We start from the raw sequence: 23675 nt of genomic DNA on the forward strand, positions 1-23675 counted from the left end.
AATATCCCTAACTTTTTGTGAGTAGGGTATATTCACCCTCAGCATCATGATCATCTCCCTGCAAAGAGAACCTTTTCAATATGAAATTCTGAACATTAACTGGTCCGGACCAAGTTAGCATAAGTTACCACGGCGATAGCCAGGTTGAAAGAGTTGACATTTAAAACACTGGCTATAGGCTCATATACCTCACTAACCCACTAAGGGTGGCCTTGTGGTACACCCCTCAGGTTTGATGTTCCACATCTTCTTTGGTTCTTGATGGAAACATGAACAAGCTGAAAGGAACTTTATCTGTTGGGTTCAGTTTTAAGGATGTCTGATGGAAAGAGACAGGGTGATAAATGAAAAGAGAGAGAAGATGATGTCAATGAATTTAAAAAAAGAAAAACAACTGGAGATTGTGTGTCGGGTGTGTTACATTCCATCTTTAACCTCAGATGATATTCATCATAACAAGCTGCAACACACACACACACACACACGTACGTACACACAGTGAGAATAACCATACTGAAACTATTAAGACACTCCCTGTTTCTGCATTCTCTTGGACCTGTGTGTGTGTCCTGTGAAGCATGGTACAGTATGATAATTGAGTTTTGATGAAAGCCACATGGCTGCTAACACAACCACACACATACACAGAGTATCTGGTTCTGTGTGTTTCTGCATGATGATTAAACAGAAGAAAGTCTTACTGCTCAAGTTAAAACAGTTTTTCTGTCTTGTTAAAGTCAAACAGAGGAAATGACCACTGATTTATGTGCTGGTGTAGCATGTCTGTGGATCAACAGCGCGATATGACCTCAAAGCCAGTTTGCCTCATATATTGTCACTATGTTGAATTAGCAGTGTGTAGCATTAAGGGAGATCTATTGTCAGAAATGGAATAAAAAGTATGTTTTCCTCGTGTACATCCAGCGTGTCCTCTTCCCGGAGCCTACCGCCATGTGCCTTCTGTAGCCCAGAATCGATTTGAGTTCTATTATTGTTTGACACCAGGGAAAAGTTTACCTTCAGGGCTTTTTGCCAGAAAGGGTTTATTTTAACCATGGTATTTTTTACTAAACCAAACCAACTCTTGTATACACCTAAGGAGAGAAAGCCTAAAGTAAAACATCTCCCATGTACGACTGCTTACATCCAGGTTTATTAGCCTGAGTCTTCTTCACTGCCTTAACCGTTGCATTGCTGCATTTCTTGACATTTTACCGCCACCTGTTGACCAGTGGAATTGTGAGAAACTATTATGCATTGCATCACCTCTGAGTGTGCAAATGCATTTGAATAAGATAAAGGAAACACTTGATAGTGATACTGGATGTTTAAATCTCCACAGGAAACATGATTTGTAAGTTTAAGAACACAACCCAGAAGTTAATTGAACCACACTCCTCACTGTTCTGAGGGTTCTCACAAATATAAAGTCATGGAAAGTTACAAATATAACTGATAAATTATTTATTTTGGTTCACATTGTACAGAGGTTAAGTGTGTTTTAAACATTATCGGACATGATCTCTTGAAAAAACTGATTTTGGAGCGGTGCAAAATACACAGATATTTTACTTAATCAAGTAGTAATACCACAGTCCCTACTAAAACAAACAGCTTAGACCAGCTTAGGCTGGTTCGTGGTTTTAGCTGGTTTAACAAGCTGGTTGATGGTTTTAGCTGGTCTTAGTGGTTTTAGCTGGTTGAAGGTTTTAGATGGTCTTAGCGGGTGGTGGATGGTTTTTGCTGGTTCAACAGGCTGGTTGATGGTTTTAGCTGGTCTTAGCTGGTTGATGGTGTAGAAGATGTGACATTGCTGCTGTAGCAAGTGGTCAGATCGGGCATGGTGAAATAATTTTAGCGCTAATGCGGAAGGATAAGGAGAGGTAAGTTTCGTTATTACCGAAAGTAAACCTCTTGTCCAGCAATTGGGCCTTGCGCTGTATTCCGCCGCTCGCAGATCAGCTGTTGCCCAGTTACCCTAATGCGTAGGGATACGAGGGTTCTGCGGATGAGAAAATGTAGTGCCAAAAGAAAGCGCGGTCTGACGGCGATGTAAAGTGGTGTGAATTTTACCTATACAACATACACTTGAGCTGACGTAAACATTTTTAGGTGAGCCTTGTTTTAGGTGGTTAATTTGGCTTTTTCTCTGGACCCCGTTCACTGCGGTACAAAGCTGAGCATTGGGGTGGAGCGGCTCTCTACTTCTCCAAACTCTGCGCTGATCGGTGATTAGGCTATGGCAGGGAACAGATCGACTATAGATATGTACTTTATGTAACCCACATGATTACTGAACTAAGGGGGTTTAGCTCAGGAGGTAGAGCGGGTTGGCTGGCAAGCGCAAGATTGCCGGTTCGATCCCCGGCTCCTCCTAGCTGAGTGCCTGGTGTCCCTGAGCAAGACACCTCACCCTAATTGGTGATGATGAATGAGGCCATTTACCATTTACTGAACCAATTTATGTGATTTGAATGCAGTACCTTAGCCTGTGCTCAATGTCATGACCATCGAACTCTGAGCTGAGTGTGATCTCAGTCTGTGCCAAGCGCCATCTCACTCAGAGCTGAGCTACTGACCAGAGCACCCGCACGTAAACGAGCTGACGAACTGGGGTATGTAACAAGATGAAAACCTTGTAAATTAATGATTAATCCTTGGGCAGTATCTTGATACATCTTCTGTTTATTAAGGGAAAATCGCGTGAGTGTGCATGAGAGAGAGAGGAGCCGGTTTCACCGTGTTAAGCCTCTGTGAAAACTCCGGTAAGAACCATGCTACATCCAAAGGGGCTAGGCCTTGAGGCTTATATTTGACCGGTTCATTAATAACAAATCCACCTTCAGATGTCGTAACATTTTGTAAAAAAGTTAACTATTTATCAAGAACAAGGGGGGGAAAAGCAGCATTTTAATGTTATGATTTGATCTGAGGCAGAAGTCAACCAGTTAGGAGAGACTTACTATCTCAAAAGTTATTCGTTAATTGTGCTATTTGTACAAAATATTATGTTTTCTATGTATAGCAATAGATTTGAGAATGTTCGGTTTGTATCCTCTTCACACACACATTCATAAAGACAAATTCAATATAGTGTGGCTAAAATATAAAACAATAAAGAGAAACAACACAAAAAATCACACTTATTATCAACCCGATGTTGATGTTTAATAAAAAGCCAAATATAGATTTACAACAAGAGACTTTATTTACAATTTCTGTTTTCATGGAAGATCATCATAACTTAAAGACAAAACAGCAGCGAAATGTCACAATATCACAATATATTAAAGCAAAATAATTAAATATCACAAAAACAGAATACGGACTAGCTAGACTGATTTGAAGATCAAATTTGACCTGAAGTGATAAATGTTAATTTAACATCTCTCCTACTTCATGCAGAAGAAACTAAATGACACTGGAAATAGAACAGATATGGATAAGGCCAAACCAGTCACGGGTGATTCTGAAAAAAACAATTAGCAGGAATAAATTGGTCTGTAATTTAACCGGCTGAAAACATGCAAAAGTGCCGACAGAATGGCATTTCAAATGTTGATGTCACTTTTATTCTTAAATGGTTGATTTTCTCAGTGTCGGCAGGAGTGTGTTGATAAAGTTGAGTGTATCCGCTGTTGTCTTCTCTGTATTTACAGGATGGATCTAAAGAGAAAAAAACATCAGATCATCATTCTTTTAACACAGAACAAATTTCATGTTTGTGCATCCTGCCTTTCATTTTCAGAGCTTTTCATTTTTCTGTGTTTCATCGTCATGTTTTACTGACCAGATGAAAGGCAGGATAACTGAATTTATTTTCCGTATCATATATACTATTATGTATATACTATTATAATATACTATTATACTATTTAAAATAGGGATGCCCCGATACCACTTTTTTAAGACCATCGGCAATGTAAGTATATTACAAGCAGGCTACTTACATTTGCAGAGTACCGATATGAGTACTTAAAGTCCCAGTCGGCAAATTTTGTTTGATCATATTCACTGAAGCCGATACTACGCTCCGATAGAACAACATAAATCATCCGTTTTTTTGTGCATCCTGCCTTTCATTTTCAGAGCTTTTCATTTTTCTTTGTTTCATCGTCATGTTTTACTGACCAGATGAAAGGCAGGATAACTGAATTTATTTTCCGTATCATATATACTATTATATAATATTATGGGCCCTAGTTTCGTGGCGCAGTGCAGGGCTGCGCAGGGTGGCGGAGCCGGCGTAATGCAAGTTTCGACCCGCGCAGCCTTGCGCACGGTCAGTTTGGTAGTTTGGTGGATTGCCTGCGCCAAGATAGGTGTCGGGGCACAGCAGGGGGAGATGTCACAGATTCAGCTTGGCATAGCAGAATTTTCGTGGCAAAAAGCCTCGCCGAGACTGCGCTGAAAGCCCGCCAGCTCCAACCTAGTCTGCTCTTGGCGTAAGGCGCAAATAAAGTCCATTCATTCAAGGCAAATTACAGCTGGCAGAGTGGAAGTTTGGCTGACGGCGCACAGTGCGCACACGTCACCGAGACCTCACAGGCAGGTTTCCACAGTTCCAGGCACATTTAAATGCAATAAATAATCACAACAAACACTATTTGATGCAACTAATTGAATCAACACATGAATTTATATCTATATAGATTGTCCCGTCACATCTGACGTCAGATCAAAGGCGGATGGCACGCGTAACGGAAACTCAGCCTCTCGGACCAAAACATCTCCCTCTCTCTCTCCTGTTTTTTATAATATCGGCATTGTTATTATGATGATACGCACGCACAGCGCGTGATTCACGTGGTGGGAGCGTCGGCGCTGCTTCTGTCATCAGGTTGTCAAGTGACAGAACTTGCACTGAACCTCCCCTAACGCATTAAAGGTGAGGAGAGGAGCTCATTTGATTGGTGAAGATCTGAATCCGCTGTATTAATCCCAGTTGGGCGGTATGACGGTATTATACCGTGTGACGGTATAAAAGTGTCTACCGGTAGAGATTTTGCAATACCGTTTATACCGGAGAAAGCGCAGATGTCTGCGGCATCGCTCTGAGTCACTGTAATTACAACGCCTCGACACACGGGGCACTGTAGGCATTGCAGCAGACGGCTTGCGTGGTTGCATGAGCACGAAGAAGAAGAAACAGCTTTACCTGAGTAATAACAATCATGGCGGAGGCGGAGAGTAAACGTCACGAGGAAACGGAGGCAGAGCCACCCAACTCGTTCCGAAAAAGGGCACTACGTCTGTTGGAACTTTTTCGGATTTAGAAAATCCGACAACGAACAAAAGGCGATACTCTGCAAAGAGTGTCGCGCGACTGTTGCTGCTGCAGGTGGAAACACCGGTAACCTCTTCCACCACTTAAAGTTAAAACACGCGAAGCAGTATTATGAGTCTTTCGCAAAAGGCACCCCGTATGACAATAAATCACATTGATGGAGGGAGATAACGGAGGCCATCACGACGCATACTTTTTCTCATTTGTTATTTTTATTTCTTATTAAGATGGAGCTCTGTGTTTACATTTGCACACACACTATAGCTTAAAGTGTAAGTTTGGCGGAAATTGAAAATAAAGCTATTTTCTGAATGAAAATATATCAACTAAGCCGTGGAGAAAGTAATTTTCGCTCATCACGCAGTTCAGAGCTAGCACGGGCGGAAGCTAGAGTCCAAAATCGCAAACAGTGGGTTAGCATGGGGCCAACAGCCACACGCTTTCAAAATCGCATTTTTAAACCACTAACATTGCTCAAAACAGCGCCAAACCTCGTCAGCAGCTTGCTCTGGGTGTCTACACATAAAACGAAGCATCAACAACTCAGTTCATGAACCCGAAGTTTATAACAGAAGACAGTTAAGAACACTCACCAATTCTAACCCTGCCAGCTCCTCGTGAAGGATAGTCCGTAAGTGTCGATTACCGAACGCAATGCAAAACGAGGGAGACCACTGAAGATTTCGCCCAGAATAAAACGAGTATACTTTTAAATTAGTGGCAGTTTGGCCAAATATAAGTTAATAACGCCCCTCACACCCCTCACACCGTAACTCCAATTGACACAAAATTTTACAGACATGTGCAGTCAAGTGTGCTCTACAAAATTGCAATTGACAGTGCTAAATCCTATCCTATCCTATCGATATTTTCCGCCATTTTGAATTTTGTGAAAAACACGTTTTTGCTCAATTTTCCTAAACCGTAGATCCGATTCTCACCAAAATTACTGTGGATCATCATTAGATCAACCTGATCAAGTGCTATCAAAGGCTTTGCGTTTAGAAGTTATAAGCCAATGAAAATCGGAGGGGCGGGGCTCTAGAAATCAATACACATAACTCCATAATCTCTAACCCAATCATCACGAAACTTGCAGGATATGTTGACATATCTCCCTGGAAGTTTTATTAAAATTGACCACTCGGGGGCGCTACAGTATATCAGCCATTTTAGGCCATTTTTGGCCATTTTAGCTTATTGTAGAGTTTGTATTTTAACGAACTCCTCCTACACTAGATCCGATTCATGCCAAACTCGCTGAGACTGTTCTAGAGGCCTCTACGATGCAAAATCATCGAAAGGTCTTACATAAGTCCAAGGGCGTGGCCAGGACGGCCCTGAACATGGACGAATTTCATGCTTTGACCACAAAAATCTAAACTGTTATAACTTCAATGTACATTGTCTGATATGATCAAAACTTCACATATTTGTCAAGAGTACCACCCTGAACACATCTGCACTGCAATATTGACTCATATTCAGAGCGCCACCTACTGGCAATAAAAAGTGTTAAGTTTTATACTTCAGCGCACTCTTCCTACCAGCATCATCAGATTCATCTCAAACTTGGTCACCATGTACTCTAGTCTTCAATGATGAAAATTAGCAAAAGGTCTTACATTAGTCAAAGGGCGTGGCCAGGGCATTGCGTTTTGCCAGTGTAAAGGAAGTCATTGTAACTTCAGCATACAATGTCCAATTGAAAGTTTTATGAAGATTGACCACACGGGGGCGCTACAGTTAATCAGCCATTTTAGGCCATTTTTCCCATTTTATCTATTGTAGGGATTGTATTTTAACGAACTCCTCTTACAGCGTTCATCCGATTGCTGCCAAACTCACTGAGACTGTTCTACAGGCCTCAACGATGCGAAATCATTGAAAGGTCTTACATAAGTCATGGCCAGGGCAGCGCCATGAACACGGACGAATTTCATGCTTCGCCACAATACTCTAAACTGTTATAACTTCAGTGTCCATCATCCAATCTGGTTCAAACTTCTCACATTTGATGAGAGTCCAACCCTGAACCTGTGTGCACTGCAATATTGACTTGAGGTCAGAGTGCCACCTGATGGTACCTGGAAACATCATGTTTTTACACTTTTACCGCACCTCTGAAGAGAAAGATCACCTTTAGCTTTGAAGTACCCGCATGAAACTTTGTAGGTACGTAGAACATGTAGAGATGTACAAAAAAGCCTCTTGGACCCATACCCTAAAATGTACAGGAAGTCAGCTATTTTGAATTTAATGTGAAATTTTAACCGATTTTTCGCCTTTTGTATGCAGTATTTTAACGAACTCCTCCTAGACCGTTGATCTGATTCCTACCAAACTTTTTGAGACTGTTCTAGATGCCGCAATGATTAAAAATCATCAAAAGGTCTTACATAAGTCAAAGGGCGTGGCCAGGAAGGCGCCACAAGTGCGGACGAATGTCATGCTTCACAAAACTCTAAACTGTTATAACTTCATTGTCCATTGTCTGAACTGGTTCAAACTTCTCAAGTTTGATAAGAGTCCCACCCTGAATGTATCTGCACTGCAATATTGACCTGAGGTCAGAGCGCCACCTGATGGTACCTGGAAATATCATGTTTTTACACTTTTACCGCTCCTTTTAAGAGATTGAACACCTTTAACTTTGACGTACATGCATGAAACTTTGTAGGAACATAGAACATGTAGAGATGTACAAAAATTTAACCGAATTTTTCGCCTTTTTCATGCAGTGTATTTCAACGACCTGCTCCTACAGCATTGATCCGATTCCTTCCAAACTTTGCGAGCCTGTTCTAGAGTCCTCGACGATGAAAAATCATCAAAAGGTCTTACATAGGTCAAATGGCGTGGCCAGGACAGCGCCACGAACACAGACGAATTTCATGCTTTGCCACAATACTCTAAACTGTTATAACTTCAGTGTCCATTGTCTGAACTGGTTCAAACTTCTCAAGTTTGATAAGAGTCCCACCCTCTTATTAGAAAAAAAAGCATGCTTCTACGTGCACGTAGAGCCTGTTATTTGTTTTGTGATCCCCGATCATCCTGTCCAATCAACACGCAGGGCTGTGTTCGTGCACACACAGAGCCCCTCCCCGTCGCTGTCTTCCACTATCACAGGGGGGGGGGGGCGGAGGGAAGTAGCAACAAGCTTCCGATTCGGTTAAAAACCGAAACGAGAAGGTCCAAAACAACCAAGGAAAAGAAAACACCGGTGGAAAAGGAGGAAAAAAAGAAATATTGCGACAGTGCCCGTGATAAAATGAGAGTCAACATCGGACCCACGTTTCAAAGGTGTCGTGATCTAAGGGATTTCAAAGGGCACGAAGTCGAGGGTAGGGAGCTCGGTGGTCGTGGGGGAGTAGCGTGAGAGTTGTAAACATTCAAAATCTGACAGAGTGCCCTCGATCCACCGGACTTGCCGACTGGGACTTTAAAGGTCCCATATTATGAAAAACAGGTTTTCTCTGGTCTCTACACCTATAAGCTGGTCCTCCCTGAGCCTGCCAACTCCCAGAATGAGGAAAACAAGCGACTCTTGCACAGTCTCTGCAGCCCCCCCACTGGTACAATGGCGCTCCTACAGGCTGTTCAGATTCAGCTCCCGCCGTAAATTTTGAGGGCCGGTTCGGAGCCGGTGCCTCATCACGAACTAGTTCTTCCTGTTTCCACAGACAAAGAACCGGCTCTCGGCCAGGAAAACTGGTTCCAGAGCGGCACCAACTCTTTGCTGGTCTAGAACTGTTCGCAAACCTACGTCAGGGGCTGTTTACACTCAAGGCGACAGGGGAAAATACGCTGCTGCAGAGTTTTACTAACGTTACTGTTCCCGGTAAGTTTCACTTTTAAATTGTTTCACCTCGTTGCAAACCAACGACACATTTCTGTTTAGTTTACCAAGCTAGTGATTACGTTCGTAACAGCAGCAACTAGTGGCTATTCCTCGGGTAATGTAAGCTGACCAACTAGCGTGATATTGTTAACAACAACGTTAGCATGCCACTTTCTGACTACCGTTGGCTCACTAAACGTTACTGTTGTGGAAAAATGAATCTGCCCAATAAAGATCAACAACCAGGATCCGCTTTTTCTCCGAGGTTTATTTCACTAAGTATTCTCATCTGCAGAGGAGGTTCACCCCTGCCTTCTGATGCAAAGGTTCAGACTCAGCAGGAACGACCATGAGTCCAACAACAATCTCCCTTTTAAGGAGGAGGAACCAAAGGACGGATCATGGCCTATCTTACAAAGACAAGATGTACAGGCAAGGTCAAGATTTACAGAACACAGGCGTCATAGTCCTGAAATTATCTTATGTCAATGTGGCACTCATGTTCATATCATCTACAAACAGGCATTCATTTTCGTCATAGCATAACAGTCAGATGAGGAGATGCGGATCGAGTCAGCCTGACAAATATTCTGATTATAAAGTACAAACATCCAAAATTCCCATTACATTACCAACTACCAATGTGACTTAACATCTGTCTTCACAGCGTCGTGGACAAGTTTGTGATTAAACCGCTGTTCTCTGGTTTCTGTTTGTAGAGCTGTCGGACATCGACGATATTAAACGGAGGTCCAACCTGTAGATGACTAAACATCAAACACTCTGATCATTGATATTGATCACACACTGCTCTACACTTTAAAAAATGTTATGATTGTATATTTTGTGTATTTTATTGTTATTGTATTATTTGCCAAAATAAACACTTTTTCTGAAGAGACATGTCTGCTATGCTTGAAATTACCACTAGCGGGAACCCCCGGAGGTATACAGTTACCCCTTTTCCACCAATGCGAACCTAGTTCAAGAACCGGGCTGGTGCCCGTGCTGGTTGGCAGTTGGTTCAACTTGAGAACCTTCTGAGAACCTGTTTGCGTTTCCAGTGGCTAGAGAGCCCAGAGAGCCACGTCATTACGTCACTGTATACGTCTGAGGTTTCCCCGCAGCACTAATTTCAAGCATAGCAGACATGTCTCTTCAGAAAAAGTGTTTATTTTGGCAAATAATACAATAACAATAAAATACACAAAATACTAAAATCACAACATTTTTTAAAGTGTAGAACAGTGTGTGATCAATAGATCAAAGTGTTTGATGTTTAGTCATCTGCATGTTGGACCTCCGTTCAATATCGCCAATGCCCGACAGCTCTACAAACACAAACCAGAGAACAGCAGTTTAATCACAAACGTGTCCACGACGCCGTGAACACAGATGTTATGTCACGTTGGTAGTTGGTAACGTTTAGTGAGCCAACGGCAGTCAGAAAGTGGCATGCTAATGTTGTTGTTAGCAATATCACGCTAGCTGGCTAGCAAGCCGGTCAGCTTACATTACCCGAGGAAGCATAGCCACTAGTTGATGCTGTTACGAACGTAATCACTAGCTTGGTAAACTAAACAGAAAATAGAATGTGCCGTTGGTTTGCAACGAGGTGAAACAATTTAAAAATGAAACTTACCGGGAACAGTAACGTTAGTAAAACTCAGCAGCTGCGTATTTTCCCCCGTTGCCTCGAGCGTTAACCCCGCCCCCAGCCCCTAACGTAAGCAAGACCTTCTTCCGGGGCCGGTTCCAGCCCAGCAAGGAGTTGGGGCCACTCGGGAACCAGTTTTCATGGCCGAGAGTCGGCTCTTTGTCTGTGGAAACAGGAAGAACTGGTTCGCGATTGGGCACCGGCTCCAAACCGGCCCTCAAAATGCCTTGGTGGAAAAGGGCCAAGTGACGTAATGACGTGGCTCTCTGGGCTCTCTAGCCGATGGAAACGCAAACAGGTTCTCAGAAGGTTCGCAAATTGAACCAACTGCGAACCAGCACGGGCACCGACCGGGTTCTTGAACTAGGTTCGCGTTGGTGGAAAAGGGATATGTGTCAACCATACAGGACCCAGCAACTTCACCTGAGCCACATAGGCGAGCCATAGCGATACTTCCATCGTAAACTTTGGCGCATGCTACTGCTAGCGTAAGCGCCATCGTCTCAGCCGCTCTCCAAGTAGGCGTTGACAGACGGAGCTCATTAGCATTTAAACGTGCAGGCACAGAAACAGCCTGTTCTCAGCAGAGCTCATTTGAGCAACTTTTAGACAGCTGAAATTCAGGACCACGGATGGGTTTGGGGCAATGCATAACGAAAACAGTGTTGTTGGACATCTGACAGCTGTGTGGAATTGAGGAAAATCAGTATAATAGGGGACCTTTAATAATGGCATAGCCTAACCCTTCTTATAATTACCTTGAGAGAGAGAGAGAGAGAGAGAGAGAGAGAGAGAGAGAGAGAGAGAGAGCATGACAGTGAGTATGAAGTCAGCAGTTCCAGCTCACTTAGGGAGAGAGTGTGTGACGGCGTTACTCTCCCCAGCAATGGTTTCCAGCTCCTTCTGGGAGACCCTCGTTGCATTTGCCATAGTACACCATATTCCCGCAGTACCTCCCCCACAGGATGCCCTGAGCGACACGGTCGAATAAGCCTTCTCCAGTCCACAAAACACATGTAGACTGGATTAGCAAGCTCCCATACCCCCTCTAACAGACCTGCAAGGATATCCGAGGTTCTTGTAAATATATTTTAATTTATTTTTGTTTGGTATTTAGTTCAGTCCTCAAAAATATAACATTTTAGAACTTTAGAATGAAGCCTTCAGATAAAAAAACGATTTGCCTTGAGATGGAATGAAGTTAAAGTGGAAAGTAGCTTAAATCGTGATGCTTAAGTAGAGTACATCAGAATTGTACATAATTACAGTACTTGAGTACATGTACTTTCCACTAGGGATGTCCCGATCCGATATTTGGATCGGATCGGCTGCCGATATTAGCAAAAAATGCATATCGATATCGGATCGGCCTGCACAGGAAAATCCCGATCCGGACTCCCGATCCAGTCTTTTTTTCAAAATTCCGGTCCGTGTTTTCCAGCACACCGATGTAGTAATCCATTCCAGTTTTTTTCCGGTTTTCCCTAAAGTCCGGTCCGCGTTTTCCAGCACACCTAGCGCACACCTTCCGCCTCGTTTAACCACCACGATGTCGCTTTCTACTTTGAAACACGGAGTTGACACTGTATTTTGATAAGCTGTTGCACTCTTCAGACTCGTGGTGTGAGCGGAACCGGACCGGTACCGGAACCGGACCGGCTTCCGCGCTGCCTGCTCGCACAGATCCGCTCGTGCGCACATGCGCTGATGCAGGTCAAGTGTTGTCGATAAATATATGCACTCCTTCAAAACAGCATCAAGCCATATTGTGTGTGTAGTATTAGGACGTGATGACGTCTGTGGGGGAGGATTGTTTTTGATAAGCTGTGGAACTCTGAGTTAACCTATTTCTACCTGAATTTCTATGAACTATTAGGCTGTTGAGTAAACCCATAACTTATATTTTACTTGATAAAATAAGACAATAAATGCACTCATATGTCGTTATAGTGTTTTACAGTATCTGTAGCTATTAATGTGATGCTCATCATTTTCCAGCCATATTTTTCCGGCCCCTAATTTTGGATCATTACCATCAACCGGCACCTTAATAAGTCACTCTCTCCTTGTGATACACTCTGGTTGAACAAAAATGTTGAATGTAAAATTAAATATCTTTAATCTTTAATACATGCTTGGATCGGCCGGTATCGGTATCGGCCGATACTAAAAGCTACAATATCGGTATCGGATCGGAAGTGCAAAAAGCTGGATCGGGACATCCCTACTTTCCACCACTGTACTTTTTAAAAATTGACCTTGACACTTGTTGAGCACCAAATGAGACGAACTGGAATGTAATTTCCATCCAGTGTCACTCCTTTATTCCCTGAGAAACCTTTCTCATGTTGACTTTGCACTCCCATATTTTAGTGTGTGTATGCTAGTGTGACCTTGAACTGTGGAGTTTAACTGGTTCCTTCTGAATCAGATGTTGGTTGTAAAATGTCACCACATTTTTCCACTTATTTTTATTCACATATCACACATTTTCAAGTGTTGTGATGCTCGGGAAGCTGACAGTTTTCTACCGGTCCTGGATTTTGTCATGAACTGTCATGATCTTGGTTTTTGTTACTTTGATTTCCTGTTATTTAGTAGTTTTTGACTCTTGTGTCTGGTGTTTTTTACTTCCTGTTTTATTTTGTAGTCTCTTTGTGTGTTGTGTTTGCTTGACTTCCTGTTATAGTTTCCCTCAGTCCCTGTGTGTACACGTGCTGTGATGAGTCTTGTCAGCCTTCCCTCATGTCTACTCAGCTGTCTTGTTACCCAGTTAGTTATTTGTGCATATAGTCTGTGTGTTCCCTCTGTTTCCCTGTCAGTTCATCCTGCGTGATCCAGTTCCTTGTGTTCCTGTGGTTTTCAGCTCATCATCCAGCCTGTATCCTTGCTCTCATGTTTCCTGGTGTACCAATGTTTGTGGATTTTGCCTGCCTTTTTATTTTCATATTAAAACTTACTTCCATTAATCTTTTGTGTTTTGTCTGCTTTTGGGTTCTGAACTCGCAAATCCTGTTCCAGTGTCGGGGGTCCCGGCAGACCATGTTAAGGCGGGTCCACACCGGACCGAAAATCGGCGTCTTTGAGAGAGTCGGCATCCGTGACATGAGTCTCCTTGGTGTGGTCGCTCGAATCGGCCCACGTCGGCGTTCATTTCAGCCGATTCAAATGTGTAATCCGCCATTCGAGTCGGCCATATTAAGTAGCCCGACTTCATTTACCGACGCGAGTCGGGCAGTCGGTGCGGTGTGGACCCGCCTTTACTGTTACTGTACCAAAGGTGGTCTGTCCATTCACTATTCCTGTTTCGGCAAGGGTTCGTCCGACACCAGCTCCACGTGTCCTGGCGGGGGTCCATTCGATGTCTCTGTGTCTATATGGAAGCCTGTCTGACTCCAGTTCCTGTGTCGGCTGGATTCGATTAACGATACAGTAGTTGGTGATTCGATTCAAGGACAATTGATTTTTGTTGGAACGATTCGATTCGATTCTGTAACTTGTAACCAAAATTCTATATCCATGAAATAAACATGCAATAATGCGAGTGAGACTATCTGTTTTCTTCTGAAAGGTGAAAAAATAAACAGACTACAGAATTACTTATTTAACATATTTATTCTATAAATTATTTTGAAAATTTTTCAATAGACTAAATGCTGGCAGGGGAGAGTGTCTTAAACGTATTAAAACATTAATCATAATTAAGATCAATCATTCGATTAAATGCATTTATATCGATTATTGGTGAAGCCAAAACGATTCATTCCATTTATTTATTTATTTTAGCAGATCAATTTAGTTGAATCTATAGGACTGACAATCGATTCATCGAATAATCGAATGAATCGTTACACCTCTATTCAGGTGTTACTCTGGGCTGTGGCAAAATACGGTGTTTCCCCCTAAAGTGCTGGCACGTTCACACCTAAATCAGCTGATCCAACTGGCATAGTTTGACCCCCTCATCAGGAGAGGGGAAGGAGAAGGCAGGACTGTTATGCCCATGTATACTGTATGTGGAAACTACAGCATACATACGGCGGCCAGAACAACTTTTCTCCGTCACGGTGGTTGCTCCTGACCCACTGGATTGTGGAGGTCATTGCCCATGCATAGGCCACTTGACCAGGAGTGTCTCCACATCCTGGGCGACCTTGAGAGGAGTGCCCATGGAGGACATATGTGCCGCGGCCTCATGGGCTTCGCCGGAAGCGTTGCAGACCGACCGGCGGCGGCCAGCGGATTGGACAGAGCAGCATTTTTATTCTTAAAGGACCGGTCCAGTTCTGCTCACACCCCGAGTCTGAAGTGAGGTCCCACCACTGGTCTGTAACAGGTCTGTAGCCTCAGTGGGACCCACCACTGGTCTGTAACAGGTCTGTAGCCTCAGTGAGTCCCACCACTGGTCTGTAACAGGTCTGTAGCCTCAGTGGGTCCCACCACTGGTCTGTAACAGGTCTGTAGCCTCAGTGGGTCCCACCACTGGTCTGTAACAGGTCTGTAGCCTCAGTGGGTCCCACCACTGGTCTATAACAGGTCTGTAGTCTCAGTGGGTCCCACCACTGGTCTATAACAGGTCTGTAGTCTCAGTGGGTCCCACCACTGGTCTGTACCAGGTCTGTAGTCCCAGTGGGTCCCACCACTGGTCTGTACCAGGTCTGTAGTCCCAGTGGGTCCCACCACTGGTCTGCACCAGGTCTGTAGTCCCAGTGGGTCCCACCACTGGTCTATAACAGGTCTGTAGCCTCAGTGGGTGCTGCCCCCTATAGGCGGGTTGAAAACATGAGGAACGAGTGTTGTAGTCTCACCCCCTCTAACCAAAGAGCCTCCGATGTTGCAACGTGACAATATTTGCCTCATCGGAGAATCTTTTTCAGAATAGAAATACGGAGATCTCCGTCTCTCTGAAAATGAGGGAATGATGCACGACTGTTAAAAAATACTACCAGGTCTCTAACGATACAACGCTTCATGCAAATGGGTGAAATATTCCTTTAAGTTACAAATGAAACTACGGTTCTATGAATCCTGGATGACTAGGAATGATCTCCAGGACGACACCGGAGGTCACACGTAACTTTGTTGATATTAATACTCGACCTGTGTATGCGCAAGATAAATGGATAAAATATCCAGTGTAAGTACTGCCTCTGGCGGTCATCCAGGATTCATAGAACAGTAGTTACATTGGTAACTTTCGTTTTACCTTATTAAAATAAAACTTTTTTTCATTCCACCTTTTGCATGCGTCCGGGTCCTATACCTTTTGACCCTGCTTACACCATGACAGAATTCCTCAATGCAGAATCTGCATTGAGGAAAATGCAGTGATTTGGATTTAATTGAGTATTATTTGAAAAATGAGCACATGCTTCTGAACCTTTTTTCTGTCTAAGAAAATGCAATGAAAGGCAAACTCTAGGTAGAAATCTGGGCTGACTTATGTCACAATGTCATAATACAATTGGTTAGTCAGCGGTGAAAGTCTAAAAATAATTCTGGTAATGTTGCATTACGTTTCATTTTATTGTGGTTAAACATATAAAACAAACATGAATTCATTCAAAATTGTCAATGATAATATATTATAACTATATGGGCTATACAGTCAGCATATACATAAGTTAATGTTTGATCTCCATGTGTGGAGTGTGGACTTTCCTGAGCTGATTTGATTGGCCATAATTGAAGACAGCCTCGATCAGACGCCCTTTTAATTATTCACCAATGACCAGAGAATTTAGAGTAGACCTTAGATTTAATTTATAGATTGTCCAAATGCGGCCCTCAAAGGCATTTGCTTATGAAAATAAATACATTGTTTTAAATGAGATTATTGCTTACCACAAAACTATTCTGTAAGGAATTGGAATGACATGAATATTCACAAAGTGAAAACAAATGGCTTTCTATCATGCCCTCTTTTATGTTACATACTGCCACTATAAAATGGAATGCCTGTCCACAAATGTGTTTCTCCCCCCGGGTCTGCTGGCAGCAACAGTAAGGCCGTCTGTGTGGAAACACATTCAACACACTGCTCCTTGGTGAACTCACAGTGTTACCGTCGGTGTTTGGGTATGCTCAGAGAGACATGTGTGGCTTCCGGTATGTCTGGTTGGTGATGGACAGACGGGTCAGCCGGGCGCCATAATAATCAACGATGTAGTTTGATCCGTCTGCTGGACCTACAATCTGCAGCAAGACACAGAATAGATGGGACAGATAATGTGTCAGAAACAGGTGCGAAATAATATTAACATGCTGAGTGTGAGATCCTAAAGCCATCACTCCATTTGACCTGAATGTGGTTTTAAATTGATCACTTGGTAACAGGCGGTCATACCCAGGTGGCAATCACCGGTTCTGAAAAGTGATTCTCTCTCTCTCTACGCCACGTAAAATGATGGAGCGGGGTCAGCGGATGCTGAGGCACATAGTGCACAGAGGTCGCCAATATTCTGCAGAAAGAAGCTGACAGAAGCTCAATGACACCCTGATCCAGGTTTGGAGGAGATACCCCAGGACACCATGTGCCGACGGAGCGGCCCAGACGCTGTCACAAGTGCATACAGGCAGGCAGGGGCCAAACACACTACTGAGTCACATTATGAGCTGCCATGATGGGATGAGTCTGATGGGTTATGGATTAAATTAACTGCTGTCACACTTAAATTCCTGTTCCGTCAAACATGGCTGACCACTTGCATCATGTTAAATCTGTCCGTCCATTGTTGTCTCCTTCACACTTTCCTGTGATTGATCTCCACCCGCTTATTATCTAAAACGTTTCAACGGGAAGGAGTGATTCGTCCCTTCACCTCCTGTTTGCCTCTCCCCATCCGTCTGTCTCTGTCCTCTCAGATTGCATTAGTAACTCCTAGAAGCATCATTCATCCTGCGGGCCTCAGAGAGAAGCAGCGTTGCAGGATGCATGGCCATAAATAATCTGTTTACTCATCAGGCTCAGGGGTCCTCCCCACGGCCGGGCAGTCGGCCACTGAAATATGAAGTTCGGCCGCCATGTGCCAAGCTGGAATGGATCCTCCAAGAAACAAGGACCATCACAGGTGTCACTCTTAAAGAGGACATGAAATAAGTACCTGAGTGTGTCGGGTGTGTGAAAGAAATATGCAGCTAAACTGATTTCAAACACAGTACAGAGCTGTACAGACTGAACTCCTGTCTGTTTCATCGTAAAAGAAAACTCTTATCTGAAGGTCCACTTCAAAGCTTCTCAGGGTATTTTCAACAGTATATCACAACCTTCAACACTCGGTGGAGTTTGCTTAGTTGTCACAACAGGAAAGTCACAAGATGAGCATCCAATACTTACAGGCTTTTGCACATATTAAACAAAGAAGGTATAAATGTTAATCTGGAGAGCTCTAGAGATGCTGGTCGGTGTAACGGACCCAACGACAAACTAATAAAAACTGAAGAACACATTATTTGGTGTCAGTTTCTCCAAAGTCTATCTTTTTCTGATATTTATTGACCGTTAATTTCTAAATAATTAAGAGTTTCTCTTAATGAACGGATGGTGTACAAATAATGGGTCTTCATCTCCAACCCTTTTACCTTACATTACCAGAAAGTACCAATGTAGAACAACATTTCTTTAGGAAGAAGGCAGAGAGATGAGACATGTGATGACCTGAACATTGTTGTTTATAGGCTGGGTATCGACCAGCAGTTTGTGACTCACCTGCATGGCGATCAGTATGAAGTCGATGAGTGTGCCGATTCCACAGAAACCAACAGTACAAAACTTCAACAGTCCTTAGAGACAGAGAGATGATGTTAGGAAGTAAATCGTCAACCAGTACATATGAATGAGAAAAAAGCCAGTTGAACCAGCTCTCATGGCTACTGGCCGAGAGGTAAAGGATGCATATCATACATCTGCAATCTCCCTGGTTCAGTCCTTTCAACTGAAAATTCATTCTGATCATTGACTGATTGATTTGAAACAAAAATACCAAAAGTTATCCTTGTGAGGATTTGCTTTGTTTTATGATCACAGTAAACTAGATATACGTTTGGATTTTGGATTATACATCTTAATTGATTAATCAAAGAACAAATTATTTGCAAATGAAAATAATCATTAGTGGGACATTCTTGGGGTTATTATGGTTTGTTGTGTGTAGATCAGTGACAAAGACAAAGAGGAACTTTGAATTCAGACTGAAAAAGACATACATGTTTGGCAATGCTCCCTAATCTTCATCAGTCGGTCAGACTAGTTGAGAGAGGAAGAGGATGTCTGACAGTGTGTTCAGCTGCAGTTCCTCTAACGTCCACTAGATGGCCCCTAGAAAACTGATAGTATTTAAATGTGAAAACCCCAAACTTCTTTCTACAAAGTGTACGCTCTTAGCAGACAATCCCACACGTTCTAGTTTGACTTTAGTTTGAACTTAACTACCTTGTTGGGATATTAAAGGGTCTGTTCACCCAAATTACATAAAACCATAGTTCCTTTCCTCCCTCTGGTATCAGTCCACTCACAGAGACTGGGTTTTATTACCAGGTTTTGAGTTTTCTGTATCTTCTGCCTGCCCCAATATTTATATATATTCATACTTGTTATAGTCTGATTGTTTTCATTTTCTCTTTCTGTGTATCTCGTTATGCGTGTGTGTGTGTGTGTGTGTGTGTGTGTGTGTGTGTGTGTGTGTGTGCGTGCGTACCGAGAGCAGGGTATCCCAGGTAGAAGCGGTCTGCTCCCAGCCAGCCCAGGAACAGAGACAGAGCCACTGCTACTTTGTAGGAATAACCACTCCTGAGAGCATTTAGACAAGTATTTTTTTCCAGAATGATCAACAATAACCATTAAAATTATAATCAATCTATATGTCAATAATGAGCAAGCTTTTTTGCATGTTGTTGTATTAGTCGAAATGCTGTAAAAATGCTCCCCAATGAAGTTACAACTTGACAATAACCCTGTCACCTCACCACAGGAAGCTGGTGGGCTGTGTGTGTGTGTGTGTCTGTGTGTGTGTGTGTGTTTGTGTCTGTGTGTGTGTATGTGTGTGTGTGTGCACTCACACGTTCCTGCAGGGGATGGTTTTGTTGAAGCCCACTTCCTCCCCACTGAACCTGAACTCCGTCCCGTTAGAGAGCCGACAGCTGATGTTCGGCGCTGGAAGGCACTCCACTGAACACACACACACACACACACACACACACACACACACACACACACACACACACACACACACACACACACACACACACACACACACACACACACACCTTTATCTTGCTGCGTATTAAAAGAGGGACTCTGTTGATAATAACTCGTCCTACTGAAGATGTCTGACTTTCATTGATCTGGTCATCAGATTTCCATAATCCCATTCAGGAGTTTATTGGCCGTTTAATCGTCACTCTATTTATTTTCATCTTGTATTTTATTTTAATGAGTTGATGTCTTTCCATATTGCCTTGTGTTTCATTTTTATCTCAATGATTTGTTGATGTCTTAATTTTCCTCAACATCAAGTAATTTAATGTAATATGCACAACAATGCAGAGAAGTCATTGGCAAATGAAGGTATCATTCTCCCTCCAACAATGCATATTATATACGTTTAAAAAGAAAAAAAACATGAGTAAAATCTGTGAGGGCTTTAATCTAAAATGGTGCTGAAGTTCAAATACAGAGATAAAATAAAATGCAGTGTGTAAATATTACTAATAATAATACATTTTATTTCGGCCGCCTTTCTAAACACTCATGGTCACTTTACAGTTTAAAACAGGCAAAGTGTATGAAGTGTGATGTAAACAGGACTGTATGCTCTACTAATATGCTTCATGATCTCATCCTTTCAGGGTTCCTTCATGTTCAGGCTGGTTTGTGGATCTGAAGCGTGTCCTGCTGAAACGTTGTGTAATGGTGAAACTCTTTACCACAGAGGTTGGAAGGAGATATATGTCCCTGAAATCTTACATTTCTATGTAAAACCTGTGGAGCTAACATTAGCAGAGTATGTTAGCACGTCATTAACTAGCACTATTATGCTACGCTGAAGGTTTACTGAATGTATTTAACTGTTGTTTTGCTTTTAATGATTGCAACAGTGCATAAAACCCTGTAAAGGCGGGTAGCCTTTACAGGAACATTGATGTTCCTTCATTTCATTGTCTTCTTTTGGATCACCAAATGATGTGGTGTCTCACGTTTACACTGTGAAGCTTTAGCTTCTATCTTTATCTTTTGACCTGTTTTCAATGCTGAATCACTTTGACATCCTGGATTTATCCTTCAAACCCTTCTGTCTGCTTCTCTGAAAACACTTTAATTTTTCCAAAAATTAGAAAAAATGTCTTCAGTTTGTTAAAGTGAAATTGTTGTTGAAAGGTGCTATACAAATATACTTGATAGAACTACTCAATTAAAAGTCCAGTTAGATCTCAAACCATGAAGGTCATAGGTCATGAGATGCTATAGACAGGGTGTTGGAGACAGAAAACAAAAAGACATCAGAAACGATGATGTCGAAGAGTGTTACTAATCATAGACTTTCCCAATTCATCCAGCAGAACTGAAAGGATTTCTTCGACCAAAGAGTTAACCAACACTTTGATGGATGTGAAATCAACTAAAGAAGAACATTAAAATCATCACATCTGTTAAGAAGACGTAATGTGAAGTCTGGTCATGTGACTCACTCACCCCAGGCCGTCATGTCCCTGCAGTTCTCCGGCTCCTGAGTGGCTTCATCTATCTTTGGATCGTTGCAGAGATACATGAGGAGAGTGAAGGAGTCCAAACCAGCTGCTGACTGACTCAATGACCTCAACCCATGTAATGAAAGGTGCGGTGTGTGACTTGTGACATGTAATTATAATATAAGCTCTGATAAAGGCATCAACATATTTGTCAGTTTGTGAATAAAATTAAATGAAAAAAAGGTAACTGGACCTGCATTTCCACAGTGCGTTTCTAATGTTTTCACCACTCAAAGCGCTCTACACTACCACATTCAACATTCACACAAACACTCACACTGATGGCAGAGGCCTCCATGCAAGGTGCCTCATTCTATCAGTATCTGACTAACACATTCACACACTGATGGCACAGCCTTCAGAGGCCATTTGGGGTTGAGTATCTTGCCCAAGGGCACTTCGGCATGCGGACTGAAGGAGCAGGGGATCAAACTGCCAATTATCCGATCACTGGAAGATCACTTGCTCTGTCTCTGAGACACGGCCACAGATGCTTTCCCCTAAAAACCCACATCCGTTTAACCCAGTCCGATACAACAGCTGCTAGTGCATCATACTGCGAAGTGTTTATTCACCATGTTTAATTCAATGTTTATACTTTACTTACACACTTCTACTTTAATAACATTTTCAATCCATGGTTTTTACTTAACAGTATTTCACAGTGTTTTATTAGTACGTATAGTCACAGTATCTGAATATTGCCTCCAGCACTGTATATTAAAAAGTAAACCTAATGCTATTATCCTCGTAAGCACTTCCTTCTAGCTCTGTTTCACAACGTAGCTGCACGGGTTCCTGTCTTTCCACCAAGTTGTTACTTTACAATTAAACACGCATCCAAAACAGCTACTACATTTCATTTCAACGTTACTAATATTCTGTATGTAACGTGTTATCTACTGAATTGGCTGGCTAGCTGTTGTAAGTATGGCTATGCTAGGTGCGGCTAACGTTGAAGACCACTTCCAGGCTTCCGTTAAATCAGAGTTTAGATATTTAGCACTCATTCAAGGATATTGTCCGAGTCGTAGGTTGTTGCAGCTTTCCACCTCCTCCGCCAGAACGAGCTTTAAATGCGAGTAAACACAGTAAAACCACAGGCTCCAAATCCCGGAGCGTAAACAAACCACCCGTTTCCAGGAGAACGCCATGTCTGCCTCTGTCACGTGACGCGATGATGCCTTCACTGCTATCTGAAAATTGGTAATTCAGCAACCTGTATTGCTAAGACTATTCATGTTTTTACATACTAAGCTTTTTTATTTTATATGGACAGCAAAACATTGCTAAAGCCATTGTCGTGTAAAATGTATTGCTTTATCATGTCACATATATGTCTATACTACAGAGGCTACATAAATAAACGTATATAGTATAAATTATTTAATAAATTAATACATTGATTATGAATTATTAAAAGAACGTTCTGGCTCAAAGGCTGTATGTATAGGGAGGCCGAGGGCTAGCAAGCATCAGAGCCACTAACCAGGATGAAACATCCAAGATACAGGAGTACATCAGGAAGATGGCCCTAAGTGATGACTTGCTCAGTGAGTATCTCATACAGCAGAAGTCCGATGATGAGGCAGAAGGAGTAAGTGGGAGAACCATCATGGAAAGTGAAGCTCCTACACGGCATGTACCACCGACAGGTCGAAGAAGTGGCTGATATCGAGAAATCATACCAGTGGCTAGAAAACGCTGGTCTGAAGGACAGCACAGAGGCACTACTCATGGCAGCACAATAACAGGCGCTCAGCACTAGATCAATAGAGGTTGGGGTCTACCACACCAGACAGGACCCCAGGTGCAGAGATCCCCCAGAGACAGTCCAACACACAACAGCAGGGGGAGGAGGAAACACAAGATCGCCCATGGGGCGAGTGGGGAGTTAAAAATGTTAACATTGTTGATGTCAGAGTATTTTAATGCTGGAGCCAATATAGGCTTTATATATTACTAGATAGATTAGTATAGTACTGTTTTGTATCACAGAAGCATCACATGCTTCTTTAATGTAACTATTAGTATCAAATGAATGCAGTTAGTGCAGAACAAGTTCGAGAGCGAGGTGTAGGATTAGAAGTTTAAAGTAGCATAAAATGGAAATACTCAGTGAAGTAAAGTACCTCAAAACT

The 23675-nt window shown here is 42.5% G+C and overlaps 1 protein-coding gene across 1 annotated transcript; it reads right to left on the bottom strand.

The window, feature by feature from the left end:
- Positions 1-3137: 3137 nt before the first annotated feature.
- Positions 3138-22703, bottom strand: tm2d1 (TM2 domain containing 1). The gene is made up of 7 exons (XM_084011604.1): positions 22555-22703; positions 21479-21552; positions 19846-19954; positions 19485-19576; positions 18497-18570; positions 16846-16983; positions 3138-3666 (listed from the first exon to the last, which is right to left on the bottom strand). Exons 1-6 carry the CDS (start codon positions 22686-22688, stop codon positions 16873-16875), a joined length of 594 nt encoding a protein of 197 aa, XP_083867730.1. The 5' UTR covers positions 22689-22703; the 3' UTR covers positions 3138-3666; positions 16846-16872.
- Positions 22704-23675: the final 972 nt, after the last annotated feature.

The sequence above is a fragment of the Eutrigla gurnardus genome, assembly GCF_963514095.1.
Source record: "Eutrigla gurnardus genome assembly, chromosome: 6".
Taxonomy (NCBI): Eukaryota; Metazoa; Chordata; class Actinopteri; order Perciformes; family Triglidae; genus Eutrigla; species Eutrigla gurnardus.

What these genes read in the sequence shown, in the direction of transcription:
- tm2d1 (XM_084011604.1), bottom strand. Translation starts at nt 22,688, where the DNA reads ATGGCGTTCTCCTGGAAACGGGTGGTTTGTTTACGCTCCGGGATTTGG. An exon ending in AACAACCTACGACTCGGACA is followed by an intron (nt 21,553 to 22,554) that starts ATATCCTTGAAT and finishes CACTCTCCTCAT; the next exon opens with GTATCTCTGCAACGATCCAA. An exon ending in TCATACTGATCGCCATGCAG is followed by an intron (nt 16,984 to 18,496) that starts GTGAGTCACAAA and finishes GTCTTGCTGCAG; the next exon opens with ATTGTAGGTCCAGCAGACGG.